Source organism: Alosa alosa, chromosome 3, assembly GCF_017589495.1.
Source record: "Alosa alosa isolate M-15738 ecotype Scorff River chromosome 3, AALO_Geno_1.1, whole genome shotgun sequence".
NCBI classification, from domain to species: Eukaryota; Metazoa; Chordata; class Actinopteri; order Clupeiformes; family Clupeidae; genus Alosa; species Alosa alosa.
The window spans coordinates 15,134,898-15,159,855 of NC_063191.1; the positions used below are offsets into that span (position 1 = coordinate 15,134,898).

Below are 24,958 nucleotides of genomic sequence, written 5' to 3' on the forward strand. Positions count from 1 at the left end.
CTGAAAGAAGATAAATATTTTTTGTTTGTTTTGGAAGTTTATTTTTACGTAGCCTACAATGGCCAGTTCCGACAAAGCCGAAATTACTCCTTTTGAAACAATGAGTGCAGGCCGCGCGTTTGTATGGTTATATTGCTTGACAGGGGGGGATCCCAAGCAGCTTTCAGCCATAAGGCTACTTTGAGAACATTTCCTAATTCACCCGACACTAATATTCAAAATGTTGAAAACTATTTTGGCATAGCCTATAAGCAGTTTAATTAAATGTAATGTTAGTTGTAAACAAACGGGCTACTTGCGCTCGTGCCTTAGATATAGGCCTATTAACTGACCGCCCGATTCACATTGGCTGGGGGGCAGGGGGGGCCATCAGACATTTGTGCCCAGGGGTCTAGTATGAATTGTTAATCCGGCCCTGCCCCCAACAAATCACACCTTTCCACCTCTGTGACAGCTTAAAAGAAGTCGAGAGAAGTCCTAACTCACAGACCTATTCACAAACTGCTTTTTGTGGCATTTCGCCATGTTTTGAAATCCTATGCGGCTACAGGAGCTTCCAATCGTGAGGAAGCAATTTTGCATTGTAGGCATAACTAACATGCAATAACGCCACCAACAACAACCAAAACTGGGCTACTCATTGTCAACATGTAAATTAAATGTAACGTTATTGTGAATCAAATTAAAATGTTCTCCTCTTTGCAAACGTAGGCATAGGCATAGTAACAGATTCATTTAATAATGTTACAATTGCAATCATCCATAGCAACAAAGACTCACTCTTAGTTTAGGAGTTGTCATTTTTCCTTACTAAGAGTAGGTCTGAAAGGCTTTGTGAATAACTTAATAAGAGAAACTCCTAGCTAAAATCTTTTATTGCTATTTAGGAGTACTCCTAGTGGTAAGATAAAAGGCTTTGTGAATATGGCCCCTGGTGTCTAACCCAATGCATAGCCCATTTACACAAAATAATGGTCGAATATTACTGATGATATTTCATTGTTATTTAAGAACATGCAGTGCGTGTAGGGCACCAAAAACATCTTGCTCGTAAAAAATCATCATTGTGGTGGATCTGTTATTTAGCCTACTTACTGTAGGCTGTGCAAACAACAGGCCTTTATTTTGGGCAAGCCTGTATTCGAGGCAGACCTTTATTTACATGTAATAAGGCTTCTGTTGAAGAATTTTATATAAAGCCATGTGCTGACAGTAATCCTCCTGCCCCCGCTACCACAGCTGTGTGAGCGCATCCCTGGATAGTGTGGCATGCTCACGCGTTATGTCTCCTTCTTGCAAACTTAACCTATAGCGCAACCATTTACGTCTTCATAAAATAACAACTTGCCAGATATGCCTTCATAGCTTTGGGCTTCATTCAGCATTTTGTTCTGTAACTCACTCTCCCATTACTCATGCTGTGTAATGCATTTGTAGCCCAAATTAGCTGCCAGGCGAGCAGACTAATTTAGCCAGTCTTACACTAGAAGGCAACTTTCAGTATGACCACTTTATGAATGCTTTGCTATCCACAACACCTATTCCTATGTTAGTAACCTGCCTGCTACTGAAATAAAACGGTTGTGTTTATTGATATAGCACCATTAACCATAGACATTGTGGTTCACAAGTACTTTACGGAGCATAGCCTGAGATGCAGTGTGTACGGATATCTCCCTGTTAACTGACTGTTAGCTAACAATCAGTTAACTAGTAGTATGTAGCAGTGTTACTGTAGCTGTTAGTTGACTGAAGTATGTCTTTGTGCCCCCAGCCAATGACACGATCTACTGGACGGACATGGGGATGAATCGCATCTCGCGGGCCAAGCGAGATCAGACGTGGAAAGAAGACATCATCACAACGGGCATCAGCCGAGTGGAGGGCATCGCCGTCGACTGGATCGCTGGTGGGTTAAGTCTGGCAGGTGCCGTGTTTCACAACTGGAGTTTTGGGTGGCACAGTCTTTCCAAAAATCATCCCAAAACACTTCTCTCCCCACCCCTTTTTCAAGTTTTCCAAGTCTGATTTGTTTTTGAAGACATAGTAGCATCCTGCTTCATTTCCTAGTGGAATTATGAGAATATTATTTATGTCATTCTGACTTATTCTATAACGGTGTTCTTATGGGTTATGTGTTGTGAATGGCATTGAGGTTACTCCCTTATTTTCTTTTTTCTTACCAGGAAACATCTACTGGACGGACCATGGCCTCAATCTGATTGAGATTGCCCGCCTGAATGGTCTGTACCGCTCGGTGGTGATCTCCGAGGGTCTCGACCAACCCCGAGCTATCGCCGTGCACCCACAGAGAGGGTAGGTATGAGTGCATAGGGAGCACAGATGCACTAAAAACCAACATACAGTAAAAGGGCAGCAATCCAGAGGCTATTGCAAGGGCAAAGCTTGCAAAAGTAGAACACATAGAATGGAATTGCAGGGTTGGGTAAAACATGTTGGGTAAAACTGCAGGAATAGTCCAGTTGAGGTTAGCTACCACAATGACATCCTCTCATTCTCATTCCAAATCTGGGCCCTAATGTCATTCATGGCCAATAAACAAATTCGGGCTCTGAGTGAAATGTCCAACACATTAAATAAATGATGCACTCTGTGGCAGCATCATCATGACTCATCCTTATTCGCTCCTACGATCTTGCCCATGGAATTAAATTAGCAAATTGATTTTGAAATTATTAAATTACTTATAGTTCATTTTTTCTTGTTGCATGAATTTACTCGCTTGCCATCAACAAAATGAGGGCCCATTTAGTAATCTGAGCCTAAGCAGGCCCTTAAGGTGTTTATCGGTCATGATGACACTGAGATGTGTTCCTGTCCAGCCCTACGTCCTTCAGCCTCTACACACACAAGCTCCAGCCACGTTGAGAGGAAGAGACATTTTGTTTATCTGTCTCTGTTTCTGTTTCCTCCCCTCGTACGCTAGACGCACTCACACTTGTTTACAGCCTGAGCTGAAAAGGACGAGATGCTACTGGCTTATGCATGCCTTCCTGTTTGTTTATTTGTTTGTTTATTTCTTTCTTTATTTTCCTTTTTTATTATCCCGCCCATCTGATAGCAGAGCTCCCGCAATAACAGTGTATCAGGCCAGACTATCTGTACCCTGCGACTAAAATAACGAATCGACCCGCCCGCCATTTTTTGCTGAAGAGAATGCGAGATGAGAGGAAGTTTTGTGGAGGACCAGTGCAGCCACCCTTTTCATTGGTCTGATGAGATATGGCTGGGTGTCAAGTTAATGGGTGGAGGCTTCAGGTGGAGATGGGTGGAGTGGGGCTGCCGACTGAGAGTTAGTGTTGTGCAGGAAGTAGACTGGAAACAGATAAAAATGCTCACCTACCACGTCACCTGAGAAAGTCAGACTTCATAGTGTGTCTAGTAGGTTGAGGTGAGATGTCCCATTTTTGGTTCTCAGGTACCTGTTCTGGACGGAGTGGGGCAAGAACCCGTGCATCGGCAGGGCCCGTCTGGATGGTTCCGATCAAGTCACCATGGTCACAACTGGCATAGGTTGGCCCAACGGGATCTCCATCGACTTTGAGGTACAGCTTTCATTCCTTGGTTAATTTCTTTGTTTCATTTTTCCTCTATTGCCCATCCATCCATTCATCCATCCATCCATCCATCCATCCATCCATCCATCCATCCATCCATCCATCCATCCATCAATCCATTCATTCATCCATTCATTCATTCATCTATTCATTCACTCCCACATCCAGTTTTTGTGTTTATATCTACCTTCAAATCTGTGTCCACCATTATCTGTTCCTGCTGCTCTCACACACTCTCTCTCTCTCTCTCTCTCTCTCTCTCTCTCTCTCTCTCTCTCTCTGATCCTCACTGATCTCCTCACCCCTGGAGTGACTCCTCTCCTCCATCCGTTCACTGATAAAATGGACCCCCATGTGTGATGGCGCCTTCCCCTCCCTTTCTGTTCTGACGTTGTGCATCTCTCTAATTGCCTTCCAGGAAAACCGATTATACTGGTGCGATGCCCGCACAGACAAGATCGAGCGCATCGACCTTGAGACCGGCGAGAGCCGCGAGGTCGTGCTGTCCGCCGCTAACGTGGACCTGTTCTCCGTGGCCGTCTTCGGAGCCTACCTCTACTGGTCCGACAGGTGAGTCGCCCGGTCTGTTCATGATCACAGCAAGACACGTGGTTGGGAATTTTGATATTCCGCAAAAAACAGATGCTCCAAAGCCTCAGAGAGAAGCAGCTGGAGCGATGCTGGAGTCCCACAAACCCCCGGTGCTCTCAGATGGGGAAAAAAAATATATACTTTGGAAAAAATAGTGGAGGACTTTAAAGCTTGTTTGACCGTCTTGGTCTGAATTGACTAAACATGGATTAAACCTTGGTCAAATTGCCTCCTCTTCTGCCCCTGGTCATTGATTTTGAAAGGAATACTGGCTTGCATAAAGCCCGCCCTGTGATGCCAAGGGGCTTAGAGCGCTCAGTGTTGTTGGGGCATAGAGGGAGGGGGGGGCAAGGTCGGCCCTGGTGCCCCTCAGTGCGGCCTGGCACCCACGGGGCTCTTGGCATCTGTCTCCTGAGGCTCCCCGCCTCTGTTATTATGCTAATTTCACATCCCGTCCCTGGGTGACACTGCCAAGGTCAAAGCCTGTTCCCTTGCACTTGGGAGGCGGCAGCTGCCTTACATATGTAAATGAATCCCCAGGGAGCTTAAGCGTGTGTGTGTGTGTGTGTGTGTGTGTGTGTGTGTGTGTGTGTGTGTGTGTGTGTGTGTGTGTGTGTGCGTGCGAGTTTGTGATTGTGTGAGTGTGATTGTGTGTGTGTGTGAGTGTGTGATTGTGTGTGTGTGTGTGTGTGTGTGTTTTCGTTTTAATTAGAAAAGTGCCATTGATCACCTTTTGACGTTTGACTTCCTCTCTTCACCCCCCACTCACACCTCCACTCCCTCACCCCCTCACCCCCCCAACCCCCCCCCCCCCCCCAACCCCCCCACCCACCCACACACACCCTGCCCATCTCCAGAGCCCATGCCAACGGCTCCATCCGCAGAGGAGCCAAGCGCGATGCCTCAGACGTGGTCACCATGAGGAGTGGCCTGGGAGTCAACCTGAAGGACGTCAAAGTCTTTAGTCGAGGCCGGGAGAAAGGTTGAGGTTTTAACTTAATGATCTTATTGATTTCCTTGTCTTCCTGTGCTTGTGTGTGTGTGTGTGTGTGTGTGTGTGTGTGTGTGTGTGTGTGTGTGTGTGTGTGTGTACATTTATATGTTTCTGTGTGTGCGTGCTGGCATATGCATGATTGTGTATCTGAACATCTTGAGTGAACATTCCCTTTGCTAACCTAAGCTGTTATGTAGATTTTGTTTCTCTCTTTTGTAAATGACTGACATGGCATAGCGAAAAGACATAAAAAAAACACCAGGCATTTTCTCCCACATAATAAATATTAATGCCCCAGTCATGCCGGCTTTGTGTCTCACGGACACCCTACTCATTAGCGCGTCCCTTCCGATAGCCACACTTTTCACTATTGTCAGACATGTTTATGGTCATTTGTTGGGAAATCGCAGTTGCGGAGATAGTTTTACTCAAGCACTTATCTTTGTCCTTGAGCCGTGAGCTTCAACATGCTAGTTAGCCACACCAGTTCTGGGCCAGGCTGTAAGGGGAGCCACTTAGGTAGGGCTCGGCACAGGAGATGCAGTGCATGTTTGGATGAGGAATGATGCCACGGTCGGTGTATCTGGGGTCTGACGTATTCGGTACAAGTGTTTTTTTTTTTTTTTTGGGGTTCAGAAGAAGTGCTTTTTTGTTGGTTGTTTTGGTGGGGGTGTCGGGGGAGATTAGCAGAAGAACAGAAGGGATCAGAACGGACTTAGCCGCAAGCATATATAAAAAGTGTTCTTGCTGCAATGCACCTCTTTATCAGGTAAATATAACCTCCCTGAATGCAACAGCAATTTTCTTTCATCAGTGCATAGTGAAACTTTTAGTTTGTTTTGTTTTTGTTATAAGATCAAACGATAGCCTCAGGAGTTCAACACGAAGCACACAAAAATTCACCTCATACAAAAGTAGTAACTCTGCCAATTGATAAACTGATATATTATAGTTAACTGATTGTACAAAACAATTTCATTTTAAAATGCTGCTTGGGAGAATTTGCTTTCTGAAATGTCTGCCTCTGATTGCTCAGATCCTAGATGACCTTTCTACAATATTTTTTTATTTATTTTTTCTATCCAATATTTCCCTGCTGATTTCTCTAGTTGTTTCAATTCTTGCCTACTCTCTTATTATTTCACTGTGATCAGAAGCAAATAATTTGTTTTGATATGAAACAGATAGGGGTGGGGGTAGGGAGAGGCTTGAAATGTACTGTTAACTGTCATTTACTCTTGGTTCTCCCTTTGATGTTTTTGGATCCTTCCTCTTTTGTCGCGCAGGAACTAACCCGTGCGCCCGTAGCAACGGTGGCTGCCAGCAGCTCTGTTTCCACCTGGGCAGTGGACGACGCACCTGTGCGTGTGCCCACGGCTACCTGGCGGAAGACGGCTTCGCCTGCCAGCGATACGAGGGCTACCTGCTCTACTCGGAGCGCACCATCCTGAAGAGCATCCACTTGTCGGACGAGAGTGACCTCAACTCGCCCGTGCAGCCCTTCGAGAACCAGGCCTACTTCAAGAACGTCATCGCCCTGGCACTGGACTATAGGCAGGAGACCGCCGGCAGCAACCGCATCTTCTTCAGTGACATCCACTACGGAAACATCCAAATGGTCAACGACGACTGGACAGGAAGGAGAATCATTGTTGAAAGTGAGTGTTTTGTTTTGTGTGTTTGTGTTTGCAAGCATATGTGCTAATGTGTGTGTGTGTGTGTGTGTGTGTGTGTGTGTGTGTGTGTGTGTGTGTGTGTGTGTGTGTATGTTTGTGTGTGTATGTTTGTGTGTGTTTGTGTTTGCAAGCATATGTGCTAATGTGTGTCTGTGTGTGTGTGTGTGTGTGTGTGTGTGTGTGTGTGTGTGTGTGTGTGTGTGTGTGTATGTGTGTGTTTGTGTTTGCAATATGTGCTAGTGTGTGTGTGTCTGTGTGTGTGCACCCTTATCTGTGTCCATGTGTTTGTGTATGCATGCTTCAGTGTCTTAATCTACGTGTAAACACAGTGACTAAATGGATGACTACTCAAGTCAACTCAGAGTCTCTCCCTCATGTTGGCCCATTGAGAATAGTGACCCACATTCCCTCTTAAACAACCCCTAGCACGATCCATTTCTGTCTCTTCGGCCGCCGTCTCTGAAAAGCCATTTGTAGCCGGCCTTAAGTGCCACAGCACTTGATGTATTGGCGGGTCCGCGCCACATGCTACATCTAGTAAGAACACTATAATGGCTGCCTCTATTTTTCTTTGCCTAAATGGGACCAATTTAACTGTCAAAAAGGATGTTTAAGGTATTGTATCTTTCCCCCCCCCCCACCCCTCGTTTTCGTCCAGCGGCTCAGTTATTGATGGATTAAAATTGCTTGACTCATTTCCACCGGGGGTGGAGGGTTTCACGAAACAGCAGCAGCAAGTGGGGACGAGTGGCAGGCTTGCATTTTAAGATCCTGACTGTCAGTGTTGTTGCGAGTCGTTGGCCTGTGCGCTTATTGATGTCCTAGTGGTATTCGTACTGTTACGGCAATCGTCTGGGGTGGCAATCGATGCCGAGGCCTGAACGGAGAGTGTATTGAAATTGTTGTGTTGAGGCGGAGAGGGAAGAGGGGTGGGGTTAACGAGCTCTGATTAATAGCCAATGATATATTATGCTAATTGGAGTGCATCGACTCGACTCGAGCTGCTGCAAAGTGGTGTCGCCTAAATATGACTTAAGTGCATGTTTATCAGAAATGCAATCTGGGGTTCTGGCGGACAGAGCCCCCCGAGACATTGATTTCTGTTGCAGCTTGTTTTGTGTTCCTCGGCTTTGGACTGGGGTTCCTGTTTCTGTCGCCAATACAGTGGCTTTGGCCTTTAATATGGATTAGCTGTGTTAGATGGGCCAGAAAACCTTATGTTCTACATGGTTAGAGTTCCCCTCAGCTCTGTAAAGGGTTCCTGGAGTCAAATCTCTCTCTCTCTCTCTCTCTCTCTCTCTCTCTCTCTCTCTCTCTCTGTCTACCGATCTGTCTTGCATCTTTCCATCTTTATTTCTCTTTCTCAGGCACACAGGTGCTAGCAGGCAGCTCTTTGGCTAAGCCTCTCCCAGACTGCCTCAGCTGAATGCTGAAAGCACCGGGTCTCTGCGGAGCCTTTCTGTGTGGCTTTTCTGTGCCTGATATTGGCCTTGTTTCTCCACCCCCGTGGAACAGTGGTACACGTGGTTGGCGCTAATGGACAAAAGCACCTGGTGGGATATTGTGCAATACAGGCACTCATTCAGCTGGCAGGCAGACTGATGTAATATCCCTGGAATTTCATTCACATGCCAGCCAAGATGTTTTATTGCATCCCTGTGTGTGTGTGTGTGTGTGTGTGTGTGTGTGTGTGTGTGTGTGTGTGTGTGTGTGTGTGTGTGTGTGTGTGTGTGTCTGTGAGCAGGTGGGTGTGTGTTTGTGTGTGAGCATGTGTGTATCTGTTTGTGTGTGAGCATGTGTGTGTGTGTGAGAGAGAGCGTGTGTGTGTGTGTGTGTGTGTGTGTGTGTGTGTGTGTGTGAGAGAGAGCATGTGTGTGTGTGTGTGTGTGTGTGAGCATGTGTGTGAGTGTGCTCAGGTCTGAGTGACAGACTAATGGCTTCTCCCCTCTGGTGGTGACATGAGAGGATCCTGGCTGCATCATCTGAGTGGGAGACAGTGGTATGAGCTGAGAGCTCCTAGCTGCATCATCTGAGTGGGAGACAGTGGTATGAGCTGAGAGCTCCTAGCTGCATCATCTGAGTGGGAGACAGTGGTATGAGCTGAGAGCTCCTAGCTGCATCATCTGAGTGGGAGACAGTGATATGAGCTGAGAGCTCCTAGCTGCATCATCTGAGTGGGAGACAGTGGTATGAGCTGAGAGCTCCTAGGCAGATTGACTGGAGAGGGACTGGACTGAGGCCAGCTAATGGAGCCTCTCTTTGAGAGGTCCTCCACCCCGCACCACACCGCTACACCACACACCACACCGCTACACCACCACACCACACCGCTACACCACCACACCACACCGCTACACCACCACACCGCTACACAGGGGCAGCCGTGGCCTACTGGTTAGGGCTTCGGGCTTGTAACCGAAGGGTTACCGATTCGATCCCCGACCCAATAGGAAAAATGTGGGCGGGGGAAGTGGTTGAGCACTGCTCTCCCATGCTCACATCCACGGCTGAAGTGCCCTTGAGCACCTAACCCCTCACTGCTCCCCGAGCCCCGCTGTTGCAGGCAGCTCACTGCTCCGGGTTAGTGTGTTTACACTGTGTGCTGAGTGTATTTCACTAATTCACAGATTTACCGCAACACCACACACCGCACCATTCCGCACCGCATCGCACCGCAACACCACACACCGCACCATTCCGCACCACACCGCAACACCACGCACTGCACCATTCCGCACCGCACCGCTACACCACACACCGCAACACCACGCACCGCACCATTCCGCACCGCACCGCAACACCACGCACCGCACCATTCCGCACCGCACCGCAACACCACGCACCGCACCATTCCGCACTGCACCACACCGCACCGCACCTTTACTTCCCAGCCAGGGATGAAAGCCCACGGCCAATGCTTCACCTTCACACACCAGACAATCTATTATTTCTGGTCTCTCTCTCTCTCTCTCTCTTCCTCTCTCTTCTCTCTCTCTCTCTCTCACACACACACATCTCATTCTCCTCATTCTCAGTCCTTCTCTGTCCAGGAATTTGTCGATATTCGGTGCTTTGCTGACATCCAGATTTGTCTGTCTTTGCCACTGTCTGATATTCTACATTAAACTTTTACATTGTCCAGCTATCCTTGTCTCTCTCTTTCTCTCTTTACACACACACACACACACACACACACACACACACACACACACACACACACACACACACACACACACACACTCTCATCTTCTCTCTCTCTATCTTACTGTATGATCTCTCTCTTTATCCCCCTTCCTGTACTCTTTACTTCCCCACCTGACTTTCTTTTGCCCTATAACCCCCCCACACACACACACACACACATACATTCATGCATACCTCTCACTCCCCGCATGCCTTCTCTTCAACTCCTCCTACTTCTTCTCCTCCTCTATCACTCTTCACACACACACACACACACACACAGACACACACAGACACACAGACACACACACACACACACACACACACACACACACACACACACACAGACACACACACACACACACACAGACACACACACACACACACACACACACACACACACACACACACACACACACACACAGACACACACACACACACACAGACACACACACACACACACACACACACAGACACACACACACACACACACACACACACACAGACACACACACACACTGCACTTCTCCTTCACTTTCTCTCCCTCCACCGCCACCACAGTCAGCCTCTGCATCCTGTCACTGATAGAGGGTGAAGATGTTAATCATCCCTATTTCCCTAATTAAGCTTGACTCCTTCATTAATTACTCCTTCCGCTCGCCAACCGTTTTCCCAAGAAAAAAAAGAATAGATGGAGAAAAAAAAGAAAGCTGTCAGACCACCTTTTACATTGCGTTCAGTTAATTAGTGATTGGTCGCTTTAGACAGTTTCCCTCGCACTTAAAGGTGCACTCACAGACCGTTTGATGGCAGATTGGCTGATGTCGACCGTACTTTACACCGACGTGCTCCTGAGTGCCATTTAGCGCCACCTGTCACAGCAGGCTGCCTCAGACACTGCCTGAGCAAAAATGCCATCACCACCTACAGTGTGTATGTGTGTGTGTGTGTGTGTGTGTGTGTAGTATGTGTGTGTGTGTGTGTGTGTGTGTGTGTGTGTGTGTGTGTGTGTGTGTGTGTGTGTGTGTGTGTCTGTGTCTGTGTCTGTGTCTGTGTCTGTGTGTGTGTGTGTGTGTGTGTGTGTGTGTGTGTGTGTGTGTGTGTGTGTGTGTGCATGGGGGGTGCTGGGAGGGCAGTAGGCTCGGTCCACTGATAACACGGCATGGTATAGAGATGAGGGCAGCAAAAGAGGCACAAGCATGTGTGAGGGTGAGGTCTCGCACTTCCACACACAAATCTGGAGTAGGTCTAAAGAGCAGAGCCCCAAAAAAACAAGATTATGCACATTATTTGCCATTTCATTAACCTTTTTTCCACCCTTAACAGAGAACGGGTAACTGACTTTCAGCAACTGGCTTTCGCAAAGGTCACACGTCCAGTTTGATTAACACCTGCAGATAGCTGTGCCGTATGTCTCAGTGGTGTCAGTGGTGTCTCTCTTACTCTCTCTCTCTCTCTCCACCTCCATATCTCTCTCTCCCTTTCGCTTCATCTCTCTCTCTATGTCTGTCTCTCTTTCTCTCACACTCCCTCTTCCTTCATCTACCTCTCTCTCTCTCTCTCTCTCTCTCACTCTCTCTATCTCTCTCTCCCTCTCGCTTCCTCTTTCTCTATGTCACCATGCAGTCATGCAGTGACCACAGATGCGTTGGTCTCTTGGCAGCCATGATTTCTTGTATCTGCCTGTCTCAATTGACAGCCTGTGGTCACTGAGCCTGTATTTGGTTAGGATTTGCCTCTGCTTTGTATCTTTGACAGTGTAAAGATACTCTGCTAATTCGTAATCTCTTTTTAGGTTGAGGAAGCATTCTAATTTAGATTGTGATTTGGTTTGATTGCTCCAATGTTCCAGATATGTTTTCTTATGTTTTTTCATGATTTGAGAAATTTGGATTTAGGGTTTTAGGGCTGACCTCTTGGGTTTTGTATGCTTGAAATTATATGGTGTTCTCATCACTAGAATTTAGGTGGATCCAGAATTGTAAAGATCTTTTTTGTATATTTAATGCCAATGGGAATCTGCCTAATTCTGCCCTGCATGCATTTGTGGGTGTTTTTCTTTGGACTTTGGACTGCTGAGTGGACCCCATACCTCGCATCCATATAATGCAATTGACATTATTACACTGTCGAATATTTTGCACCAGATTTTAATTGGGATTTGTATTTTAAGGAAATTTCTTTTGATGCCATAGAGAGCTCTACGAGCTTTATCTTTTAGCACATTCACTGCAAGGTCAAAGCTTCCTGAGGCACTGAGTTTCAGGCCTAGATAATCATAAGATAAAGAATGCTCTAGAGCGGTGTTTCCTAGAGTGAAAAGGTATCTGCCTGCCTTCTTGCTTTCTTTTGGAATATTACAGTCTTTGTTTTGTCCAAATTGACTGTCAGGGCCCGATTCTGACAGAATTGCTCTAGCAGATCTAGGTGCTGCTGTAGTCCTTGTTCTGAGGGTGAGAGCAGCACCAGGTCATCTGCAAAAAGCAGAAATTTAACTTCTGTATTGTTTAGGGTGAGTCCAGGTGCTGTAGATTGTTCCAATACCACCGCTAACTCATTGATGTAGATATTGAACAGAGGTGGACTCAAGCTACAGCCCTGTCTCACCCCACGCCCCTGAGTGAAGAATTCTGTTCTGCTGTTATCAATTTTTACAGCATTTTTATTGTCCATATAAATAGATTTGATTAAATCATAGGTTTTGCCCCCTATACCACTTTGCAAAATTTTGTAAAACTAGATATACCGCATAGCGGTACAAAATATGACCGCCGCTCAGTCCTGTACATCCGTTCTGCGAAAATAAATCTAATCTAACTAATCAATTTGTCTCCATCTTTTACTCCACCCCCCACTCTTGAAACTTTTGTGTATGCTTGTTTGGCATGCCTGTGTGTATGTGTGCGGCTGCACAGAAAGTAGCCTACTGGCGCTGAAAAGGTGAATAGATTGTAGAATAGCCATAGAAGTTGTAGCATTGTAAAACCTTTAAAATCTCTAAACAATCACAACTAGGGCAGTTCATCACAGTTCATCCATTGCAACTGGACTGATGAAAGGTCACTTACACCTGTAGGCGACATTGTATTTGGGAAAAGCAAAAGGTATCAGCATAATGTTATATTTTTATTTATTTATTTATAAACAAAAACATCTCTGTCAGTTCCATGCCGTTTTCAACAGCTATCAAAAACAAAGGTCATTTTTGGACGGATGGATTTTTTGTGAATGTTTCTTCTTCTACATAAGATTTTAGTCATCTTTAGTTCATGTGATACTGTATTGTCAATGCACAAATGCAAATGACTGACATGTCCAAATAGGCCTTGATGAAATGCGTCGCTAGACTGTTCATAAACATTTTAACGGGCCAAAGTTGAAGAGCTGTTGTCCGTTATTGTTCGTGCAAATATAGGCCGATTTGTGTTCCCTTGCATTGACTAACTGAGGTCCTGCCGGAGCCTTCTCTTGAGCCCGGCCGGGTTCCTATTCCTATTCAAAAATTCCGTTGGCTGCCATTTCTTCTTGTCTCTCTTTCTCTCTCACTCCCTCTTCCTCCATCTCTCTCTCTCTCTATCTGGTGTGGGTGGCTTATTTTACAGTATGGGGGTGGGGGTGCTATATGAGGGTGGGGATAGGCAAGTACATTTGTACATTTTTAAGATATGACGTAGTGTGCTGAATTATGGTCTGTATGTTGCACGGCCTATGTGTCTTGAGTGTGAGGCTATAACACTGGGGTTTTTTTTAGAGATTAAGCCTCTCTCTCTCTCTCTTTCTCTCAGACGTGGGGTCAGTGGAGGGCCTGGCCTACCACCGCGCCTGGGACACCCTCTACTGGACCAGCTCCACCACCTCCAGCATCAGCAGGCACGGCGTCGACCAGAGCCGCAACGGGGCCTTCAACCGAGAGGCCGTCGTCACCATGTCCGAGGACGACCATCCGCACATGCTCGCGCTGGACGAGTGTCAGAAGTAAGGCCGTCCACCTGCCCTGCATTTGTACTGTCCACTCAGTCACCCCATAGTGCACTGCATAATGACTATTAACCACAGAGTGGACATCAGAGGCCCGGTCTGATCCACTTTCTGCACCATAACTTTAATGGAGCCATTTCATCATTAAGCTCTATTAGTTCTGGGCTGTGCTGATATAATACTTAGAGGCCGCCATTTTACTCACGGGACGCTGAGTGAAAATATACACGCTATTACCACTTAAGTTAGCAGGCCAATTAAACTGTGATAGCAGTGCTCTCAGCAAGCTTTTCCACAGGGTCAGCACTTGTTGATGAAGAGGCAGTGTTCCACTCTCTGTCAACAGCCTCGGTGTAGTCAGCATTGCCAAGTGATACAGTAAGTCATAATTTGTCTGTCTGTGGCAACACTGTGGTGAGAATGACATAAAGAGATCTGCATAGGCATTTAAAATGCACTCCATTTTACATAGCAGTTTTGCACGTATGGGTGCGTTTAAAGGACTTCATTTGGTATCTTACCTGTGCTACACATCTACCTATTGCCGAGGTGGCTGTAGAGTAACTTGGTGTTCAGATTAGTCTTCCTCAGTGACGTTTTGATATAGAGCCTGAGTGTTCCACTGATGTTACCTCTCTCTCCTGAGCTACTGCTGTTGTCATAGGGACAGTCTATCAGCAAGGAATCATATATGACCTGATCTAACAAAATGAGTCACAAGTCGCATATACTAATTCTGAGATACAGCCTGATTACTTCAAAAACCACTGAAAATATTGATTTGTCTTTTTTGGTGTTATATGAAAGAAGATATTCCAAATTAAATTCCCTAAGTTTCATAGTCAAGACAAGAACCTAAAGTTACAAAAATGTATTCAAGTGGGCAAATCTTACCTGTACCTGCCTGTAACCTGTAACTTCAAACGTGATTTTCAATTGGATAAAGATGGTGGGAGGCCATAGACCATAGGCCATAGACCATAGGCCATAGCACGTAGATTCACGAGATGACTTTTATATGACTTGTTTGATATGACTTTGATATTGTTTTAAAGCTTACTGTATCCTCTGTTAATTGATACCAAAATCTCAATTTTGAATTTTGGGCCACTGTGACTCATTTTGCCAGATCAGGTCACATTTGTGCCACTTCTATCCAAATGGTCACTGCATGAACTTATGGGCAGTATGGACATACTGTATATGCTCATTATATATGTACCGGTATACATATATAATCAACATATACAGTTGGTGTCACAGTTGGTGTTGGTGTTACAACATTTTACTTTTATTTTTCTATTACCTAGCAACTACCTCCACCAGTTGTGCTGCAAAAAAAAAAAAAAAATGAAATAGGAAAGATCTTTTTTTAAACAGATGTTAGTTCAAACTATAATCCATCTGTTTTTTCCGCTAACATGGAAATGTTTGTGTGGGCAAGAGAAGCGATCGCTTGAACCATTAGAGGACTAAATGGCTGGGGTAACAGAGCTGAGAGCGAGAGAGAAGGCCTACACTCCCCCAGGGCTTTCACCTGTTTCATATGCACCCATTTAACAGCACTCTTAGTCTGCATTTGTTATTCATGACATGACCATTTTAACTAACACACACACACACACACACAGACGTCATACACTAAACAGCATTTGTAAAGTGGAGTGCTGTGGCGGAGCCGTGTTGTTCTGATACTGTAGAGATGTGGGTCGATCCTGACGTGATCCCTGTTGTGAAACAGTTTAGAATGTCGATGTGAAGTAGGTGAGGTGCAAAGTGCAGTCTGTAACAGGATAAAGTATTCCCTTTCAACTTCACCTCAACCTTCACTCCACAAATACATCTATGTGTCAGGAGCATGGCGCATTGGGTGTGTGTTTTGCGTGTGTGTTTGTGTATGTGTGTGTGTGTGTGTGTGTCAGATACCGAGGGTGAATTTATTTTCTGCAAAACGTGCTTTATTCCCCAGCTGCGCTGGAGAGTTTGGAAGAGTTTCTAATTGGTTTGACCTCCGCTGGCGAAGAGGTCGTAGACTTCAAAGCAGCAGGCAGCAGAGTGTTCTCACAGTAGGGGCCACACAGTAGATAAAATGGCCGTGTAACATGAAAGCGCGTTGAATTTACAAACTTTAAATCAACAAACACGCCAAAATGACTGTGAAGCAAAGGAGGGGAGGGAGAGAAACAATTACTATGCGGGGATGGCAGTGACCCTGAGTTCAGTGAATAAATTAAACTCGCAACCTCGCAGAAAATATCCTTAGTTGGTAATTTGGCATGTTGTCAAATGTACTGTAGTTGGCTGTTAATTAGAACTTAACCTGCAATGATTAATTGGGCTTGGTGTCACAGCATTTTACTTATTTTTCTGTCAGACCATTAAAGACTTTAAAAGAAAGTGCTGCTTTCAATTACAGTGAATGCATAAACATGCCAAAAAATGTACCTAATTATTTATTTTAGCTTCTTTTCACTTTCATTTATTTGCCATTGTGAAATAGTCAGCTTTTGTGTTGCTTTCCTAATGGGTTATGACACTGCAGGCGTTGGAAGAGTCCAGCATGCCCTGTCGATACGATAAGTAATTGGGAAAGGTCAGTGTTCGAATTATACCGTGAGCTTCGGGGGGTACAGCTGTTTCGACTGGAGACGTCACTCTCCATTTTTATATACAGTAGGCTTACACACATGATTTCACACTTGTGGTTCACAGTCAATTTTCCTTCGAAATATAGGTCATATGACCTTGGCTGGCTGGCTGACAAGTTAAAAGAAACTACTGTAATCATACTATCAAGCACAATATACCTTACACGTTATGGGAAGGGTTGAATTTGGGTAAACACTGTTTGAAGGTGCGCCCCGTGCGTAAAATTGTGCGCAACAGTCCAAAAATATTTTTTGGTATAGCAGTGCAATGCAAACCTGGAAATGCATAGACCAATAGCACACAAATGGCAAACATACTACTTAAATTTAAGAACCAGAATTGTTTACAGATGGGCCACAGAAAGTCAATAGCCAAGTTCACCTAGCCTAATACAAGGCCTGCCTTTGGTTCATTTGATTTGTTTTTCTTGGATAGCCTAAGCCTACCAAACATCAAGCAAATTAAAAATGACTTGTTCACGGTTGGGAAAAAATATCTTCACGTTGTTTAGCCTAGGCATTTTCATATAATGTAGCCTAGTGCATTGTTCGCCTGGTGTTATATCACAAAACGTTTGTGCAGCAATATGCTTTTAAGAAAGGCTGATCTCTTAATGACAATGAGAAAAGACATTTCAGGCCCAATTGATTATTATATGTTCACGTAGCGTTTCAAACAAACTGCAGGTAAAGTTGCAATTATGGGCATTTACTTGGGGGCAGCCGTGGCCTACTGGTTAGCACTCTGGACTTGTAACCGGAGGGTTGCTGGTTCGAGCCCCGACCAGTGGGCCGCAGCTGAAGTGCCCTTGAGCAAGGCACCTAACCCCTCACTGCTCCCCGAGCGCCGCCGTTGAAGCAGGCAGCTCACTGCGCTAGGATTAGTGTGTGTTTCACCTCACTGTGTGTTCACTGTGTGCTGAGTGTGTTTCACTAATTCACCGATTGGGTTAAATGCAGAGACCAAATTTCCCTCACGGGATCAAAAAAGTATATATACTTATACTTATACTTACTTAAAAAAGGTTGAGAACCATCTACATTCGAAATCCCTCAATATTAGTGCAGATTCCCTCTTGTTAAGATATTAAGAATGCAATTGCACAAAATGATAAATCGCCTCATTAAACATCTCCCCGTGTCAGTATATCTCCTCCTATATGGAACTCCTCCTATGGCGTGTGATTGTAGGCCTGATTTTTAAGCTAAGCAGCAGCGATGGTCGTGGCCGCGGAGTGGAAGGGAGACCTCCGGTTAAACCATGATCTTGCTACTCAATGTTTTTCTAAGGTTGGCTATCACTATGTTACAATGGCAGTGAAATATTAGACAAATGTATGGTCAGTTGACCACCGCTTGTTAACCCATATCAGGCGTTTGCAGCCTACACTGTACATTTGTTTTAATTCGTCAGTATTATATCATAGCAAATAACACAGTCTGAACGTACCAGAGAAATGGTACAGCCCGATGGGGATGAGGGTTTGAAAATCGTATTTCATTAGATAATACCCTGAATTGTTGGTATGTGATGGTAATACTGCATTTAATTACATGCAATATTGGATAACATTAGATTTTATTATTTTTTTTCAGTACCCCCCAAACTATTATTGTCATCCCTTTTGGGAGGGTCCAAGTCTCATTTAGGGGGTACGGACCCCCCCAATACCCCCCGTAATTCGAACCATGGGATAGGTGACCACTTGGTGAAGAAAAGCATCACTGACTTGGTTAGCTAGCTATTGCCCTAATTTTGTTTTCTACCAATTGTGTTGCTGTGCATGTGCCCTGGCTATTGTACATGGCAGACCCTTGTGAACAGAGGGGGCCTCTGAGGAGGGACCTATTTCTGTCACGCGGTGACGTCTCGGGCAGAAATTCAGGCCCAGTGTTGCTGAAGGTGTCATGATTTGCAAATCTCTTCGGAGATGTAAAACACGGAGCTTAGCTTGTGCCATCGGTTAACAGTCTCATCCTCCGCTGCTGGGACTGCCTCCATAATTGTTACTCGGCCCAGTCAGGCAAACCGGACATGACAGCAGCGGGTCATTTTGCATGCAGCATGACTTGTCATGACATATCAGCCTAACTGCCCCATGATGTCACAATGTTATGTCAGCACTGCGTTCAGTTAGGGACTTCAGCAAGCCATCGCCACCCCAAAATCTCATCCAGCTGACGTTGGATGTCACTTCCTGTTATGTGACCGAGGCTTGGGTACTGAACTATCCCACTGGAGTGTTATGTGGCAAGGACCATCTCTTTATCGTCAACAACAACACAATGTGATGCGTTGATCTACTGTAAATGAGTCCACTGTTTGCAAAACAGTGTTAAAACCTTCAAAGCAAACCAGGAAATGGTTATTGAATTCATCCTCTTGACATGTCTTTGGAAGCTGGAGGAAGTATGGCAGATTGTTTTTTCTTTCCCATTGTCTATCAAACTCTAGGGTCATATACTGGAGCAAGGACCTCTCGTAATTAATAATTCACATTATCATCCACACATGACTTTTTTTTTTAAATTTGTTCTTTTCCAAAGTCAGTTTATTCCCATATCAACCTATTGTATAAATGTATTCATTCCCTTTAACATTTAAATGTTCAGCCTTTTTCACCCGTCATGATAGGCAATACAAATAGTATCTCAAGATGTCACAAACAGTGTGTTATGTTATTACAACACTGCTAGGGAGTAAAAAAAAAGATCTCCATCTCTGTCTTATTGACACTAATACTGGCGGATCACTGTAGAAGACAGGTCACAATGGTCAGATTAGATTCGTGATAACGCTTGGGGCCATAGCGTAATCATATAGTCTAGATGAGCTATGAATAATTCGGGTGTCTGTCAGGATTTATTTTCTCTGCAGATATGGTGGACCTTTAATGTTTCAATCTCTACCCTATTAAAGTCATCATCGTATCCTCGATTCAATTTCACAGATCGTATTTGCCTAGTCCTTCCTGAGGGGGTTTCAAGTGATCTTCAGGGACACATGTATGCAGAACGCATAATAATCCGTTGCTTTCAAAAGAATATTAAGGCTTTATGTTACAGAGCTTCTTCAATAATTGCTTCATACTGTGATTTGATACACTATTTACTGAATAATGCACACCTTCAAAGAAGAGCATACATATATATTTTGAGGAAGTTGATATTTAATTTGTATGATTAAAGTTACCCGATGTAGGATCCCCCTTTTCACCCATTTTCGACATACTCATTCAGCACTATTAGTATACCCAATTAGTATTGGCATCAAAAAGGGTCATGGACCTGCCTGCAACAACAACACTACAAAGTGCAAACTGGACATGCCTCAGCAAGGCCAGATAGTCCATTCTCCTTATTGGAAGTCACTGTGGCATCCGCATGAGTATGAAGCCATTATATGAAGGTGAAAGAACTACATTGTGTTGCTCTAAGACCCTCCACTTGGGGTTTGGCCTCAATCAAAAGTTTCAAAATAAAGTTTTATTTAGCTTCGTCCCCAGAATTATCTTTCTATGTGTGCATTTCAATCTACCTGCAGAGATGTGCAAGGAATTAAATGTAGTATGTATTCAGACTCACAAAAGGGTCCGTAGCATAGAAAAATAATAGAATTGATAAGATCATCTTGTAAAAATAATATTAAAAGTGAATCATACATGTATGATGCCTAAAGATATGTACAAAGATGATTCCATTCGGTAGTACCTCCCTAATATTCTCTTCCCTCACATTTTGTTTGGATTGTACTAGATGTATAGAGTGATATTTGTGTTTCTCTCTCTCTCCCTCTCTCTCCCTCTCTCTCTCTCTCTCTCTCTCTCTCCCTTAGCCTAATGTTTTGGACTAACTGGAACGAGCAGCGACCAAGCATCATGCGCTCAACGCTCGCCGGCAACAACATCAAGGTGATCGTCAGCCTGGACATCTTCACACCCAATGGCCTCACCATCGACCACAAAGCCGAGAAGCTCTACTTCTCCGACGGCAGCCTGGGCAAAATCGAGAGGTGTGAATACGACGGTTCAAACCGACAGGTGAGCAGGATGGTGTTCAATTACACCCCATGGAACAGCTCCAGAACAGCTCTGCACAGAGGCAAGGAGCTTGGTGGAGATGTGTGAAAAGGGCTCTCTGTTTTGAGTGGATGAATACACTTCAGAGCTCTGCGGTGCGTTACCCAGTGGAGCAGCTTTTGAGGGGATCCCTCCAGCATTAACAAATCATTGTAGATAATAGGATGTGTGGGCACATGAGAAGGTGAATGCTTTAGTTCTAAATATTTGCTGAATGTTGCCAAGGGACCTCTCTCTCTCTCTCTCTCTCTCTCTCTCTCTCTCTCTCTCTCTCTCTCGCGTAATGTGCGGAGTGAAGTGAGAGTGCAGTGGAGTGAGGCAGCGTGAGTGTGGCCGCTGTGCCTTTTTCACTGTTTTCTCTACCTCTACTTACTTTTATATTTGTTTTCTTTGTTTGGGTGGTTTGGTTTGGGTTTAAGGTTAAGGTTGGGTAGGTTGCTGTTAGTAGTTCGCTCCGTTTGCTACTTATGAGGCGTCTGCCCCCACCTGGGAGCATGGCGGCCTTAGGTACAGGAGTGTTTGGGTCCTTAACACGGCGACATGCCATTAAAATAACAGCTAATGCCAGCGTTGAAGAATGTAGCTTGGCTGTTGGTGAGATGGTCGGTCCGCGACAAAATCCTCTCAGCGGCTCATTATGAACAGGGCTGTTGTTTTGTTTCTCGAGGCGGTAGAGTTGGCAAATGATGTGATTGAAAAGGGAGTAGTAATTGATGGTGTTTTCACCCCAGTGCTACCTTTATCATCACCCTCTAAAAAGTATTTATTTCCAACATTCCGCCCTTTATCAAAGATGAAATCCTAATTGAATCTCTTTCCCGTCATGGCAAATTAGTATCACCCGATAAGGAAGATAGCGATTTCAAGTAGCAATCCACTCCTTAAGCATATTGTGTCGTTCAGGCGTCATGTGCATATGATTTTAAAAGGATAATAAGGATATAGATTTTACTCTGAATGTGCCCATAGAGGGTTTTCATTATTTGGTGTATGTGTCCTCCTGTCAAATGAAGTGCTTTGGGTGCGGCCAGGTTGGCCACCTAGTGCGGGCTTACCAAAGCGGTACAGGCACTCCCAGCTGAAGGCGAGGGTGAATCAATAATGAACAGCCCCCCAGTATTAATGTTTCCAATGGTGAGGGTGCAGAAGCTAGTGGTGTTCAGGCAGAGGGAGGGGAGGAAGGTTCTTCAGCCGAGGTGAGCCTCCCGTGTGGGCCTACCCTTGCGGAGCCAGCAGGGGAAGATGCAGCCCAGGCTGAACCCGACACCAGGCTGAACCCAGCGTAGATTTTTTCCCAGAATAGCGTTGCAGGGGAAGATGATCTGACAGATGGGATTGATTCAGATGACGAAGGTTCTGAAATGGAAGCTGAGGTTGAACCTGTTTTTAAAATGCCCCAAAAAGGTCAAAAGCGAACACAAATGGATGAGACCGTGAAGGCAAAAAAAAAAAAACATCTTGTGAGGCCAAAATAAACCAGCTTTGGTGAAAGTGATTCTGACTGTAGTGTGGATTGTAGTTTGCGCATGAGTGGTTACCCTACTCAAGAATACACTGTGCAGGACATTAAACATTTTCTGAAAGAAACGAAGCATGTTAGAAATGTTAAGATCGACAGCTTTTTCCCTGATATTGAACAATTCATGGCCACAACAAAGCAGTTCATTTCTGACGGGCTTTTTTCTAACCCTGAGGTCTACCGTTTAACCAAGTTCCTCACTAAGTTAAATACACTTTTGGTAAGGGGACGGTAAATCAAAGAAGGCAGCACGTCCCAAGTAAGCAGAATCATGTGTTTAATCATGCAACTTTTTTTTCTTTTTCTTTTTCATTTGGTTTTGACCATGGGTGATTTTCGTGTAGCTTCCCTAAATATTAATGGGGCTAGGGATCCCTTGAAAAGAGCCCAGTTTCGACTCCTGTCAAGTATTAAGCGTCTAGACGTCGTGCTCTTGCAAAGAGGCAGCACAGTGATGCAAGGAACAGCGACTGATTGGGCTCTAGAGTGGGAGGGTCTTTCTCTTTTTGAGTCACAACTCCAACGTTAGTGGGGGAGTTGCATGTCTTTTCAAAGAGCTTTACTCCCATTTCTTATGAAGTGGTGGAAGTTATAGAGGGAAGATTGCTAAAGTTAGAGCTGTCTTTGAGGATCATGTTTTGTTTTTGTTTGTGTGTATGCACCAACTACAGCAAGCAGAAAGAGTGGCATTTTTAGAAACATTGTCTACTGTTATAGCTGGATGCAATAGTGATGAATATTTGTTTATTGGGGGGATTTTAACTGCACAGAGCAGGACATGGACAGGAATCATGTTGAGCATATGCTTTCGCGCAGAAAGCTTAGTCAATGTATGCAGACACATGACCTAAGTGATGTGTGGAGGAATTTTCACATGGATCAAAGACAATATACTTGGACTCATGTCCATAGTAATATGATTTCCTTAGCAAGGCTTGACAGGTTTTACTGCTTTAAACATCATCTTAATATTTTTTAAGAACTGTGCTATTACTCCTGTAAGCTTTTCAGATCATAGTTTGGTTGTGTGCAGTGGGTTCCTGAGCTCAGTGAAGCCAAAAGAGTGCTTATTGGCATTTTAATACCACTTTAACCCATGATAAGGAATTTAGAGATGTTTTTTAAAGCTTTCTGGGATGTTTTGTGAATGCAAGACATCTTTTATCTCCTTACAACAGTGGTGGGATTTTGGTAAATTACAAATCCAACAACTGTGCAAACAATACACTCGAGAAATATCACAAGTGACAGAACCGGTCAATTGAAATGTTGGAAGCAGAGTTAGTAGAAATTCAGAATTTGGCTTACTCTACTGGGGATCATGATGACATTGACAATTTGGCAACCAAGAAGGGCGCCTTAGCTGAGCTGCTAGGTGTTAATGCACAAGGGGCGTTGGTCCGTTCACGTTTTCAGTGTGTGGATCAGATGGATGTGCCTTCAAAGTTTTTCTTTAGCTTGGAGAAGAAAAAATGGCCAGAGGAAATGCATTCATTCTTTGCAATCTGAGTCTGGAACACTTTTGACCAGTGTGCATGATATTCGAAATAGAGCTGCACAGTTCTATAAAGATCTATCTGGGGGGCGAACTAAGCGGTGTACAGGCTGACAGTGTGTTCTTGAGGGGATTGCCTCAGGTTTCAGAGGAATCCTTGGCTGAACTTGATTCCGCTCTGGCGTTGGAGGAACTGGAGAGGGCCCTTCAAGGTATGGAGTGTGGCAAGGCCCCTGGCCTGGATGGAATCCCCATAGACTTTTATAAGTCTTTTTGGTCTGAGGTGGGGAGGATTTGCTTGCAGTGCTTAACGACAGTCTTGCTAAGGACTTCTGCCCGTGAGCTGTCGTAGGGCAGTCCTCACGCTTCTACCTAAAAAGGGTGATCTCACTGATATAAAGTGCTGGAGACCATTGTGGCTCCTGTGTAGTGACTATAAATTGTTGTCCAAAGCACTGGCTAACAGATTATGCAGGGTGATAGATCAGGTCATCCATCGGACCAAACATACTGTATTCCCAGTAGATCCATTTTGATAATGTTTCTTTAGTCCGTGATGTCATAGACATGGCTAAAGTTTTGGGGCTTGATGTGGGTTTAGTCTCTCTTTAGACCAAAGAAAGCTTTTGATAGGGTGGAGCACAGCTATCTTTGGGGCCGTTATATGCCTTTGGATTCAGTGAAGGCTTTATTCAGAAGGTCAGGGTTCTGTACAATGGTGTGGAGAGTGTTCTCAAAGTCAATGGTGGTTTAGGTGCTCCTTTTAAAGTTGGCAGAGGGGTAAGGCAAGGCTGCCCTTTGTCTGGTATGCTATACTCTTTAGCAATAGAGCCTCTTTTGCAGCAAATAAGACTAACTTTGAAGGGTGTGTCTGTGCCTGGATGTAATGTACCTCTTCGGTTGTCAGCCTATGCTGATGACATAGTTCTTCTTATTAGTGGGGGAAGGGATATAGAGATGGTTGTTGACATTCTTAAGGAGTTTGAGTTACTCTCATCGGCCAAAGTTAATTGGTCAAAAGTGAGGCTCTATTGCTGGGTCAATGGGTGGAGGGAGTGCCCAGTCTCCCCAGATCATTTGAACTGGAGGAAAGATGGTTTCAAGTATTTGGGTGTTTTTCTGGGGAATGATAAAATTATGGAGAAGAATTGGGAGGGGGGCAGTTGGCGGGTTAATGGAAGGCTTGAAAGATGGAAGTGGCTATTGTCAAAAATGTC

The 24,958-nt window shown here is 44.8% G+C and overlaps 1 protein-coding gene across 11 annotated transcripts in view; it reads left to right on the forward strand.

Annotated features, from left to right (window-relative positions):
• Window positions 1-24,958, forward strand: part of LOC125291559 (low-density lipoprotein receptor-related protein 1B-like) — a 344,912-nt gene that overhangs the window by 232,791 nt on the left and 87,163 nt on the right. For all 11 annotated transcript variants that reach the window (XR_007193020.1, XM_048238358.1, XM_048238347.1 and 8 more), the window contains 8 exons: window positions 1,775-1,909; window positions 2,187-2,316; window positions 3,440-3,566; window positions 3,997-4,148; window positions 5,027-5,151; window positions 6,450-6,821; window positions 13,808-13,997; window positions 20,484-20,688. Coding sequence is in view for 10 of the 11 variants with exons in the window: in XM_048238358.1 (XP_048094315.1) it covers window positions 1,775-1,909; window positions 2,187-2,316; window positions 3,440-3,566; window positions 3,997-4,148; window positions 5,027-5,151; window positions 6,450-6,821; window positions 13,808-13,997; window positions 20,484-20,688 (1,436 nt within the window). In the remaining variant the exon portion in view is untranslated. The remainder of the gene's footprint in view (window positions 1-1,774; window positions 1,910-2,186; window positions 2,317-3,439; window positions 3,567-3,996; window positions 4,149-5,026; window positions 5,152-6,449; window positions 6,822-13,807; window positions 13,998-20,483; window positions 20,689-24,958) is intronic.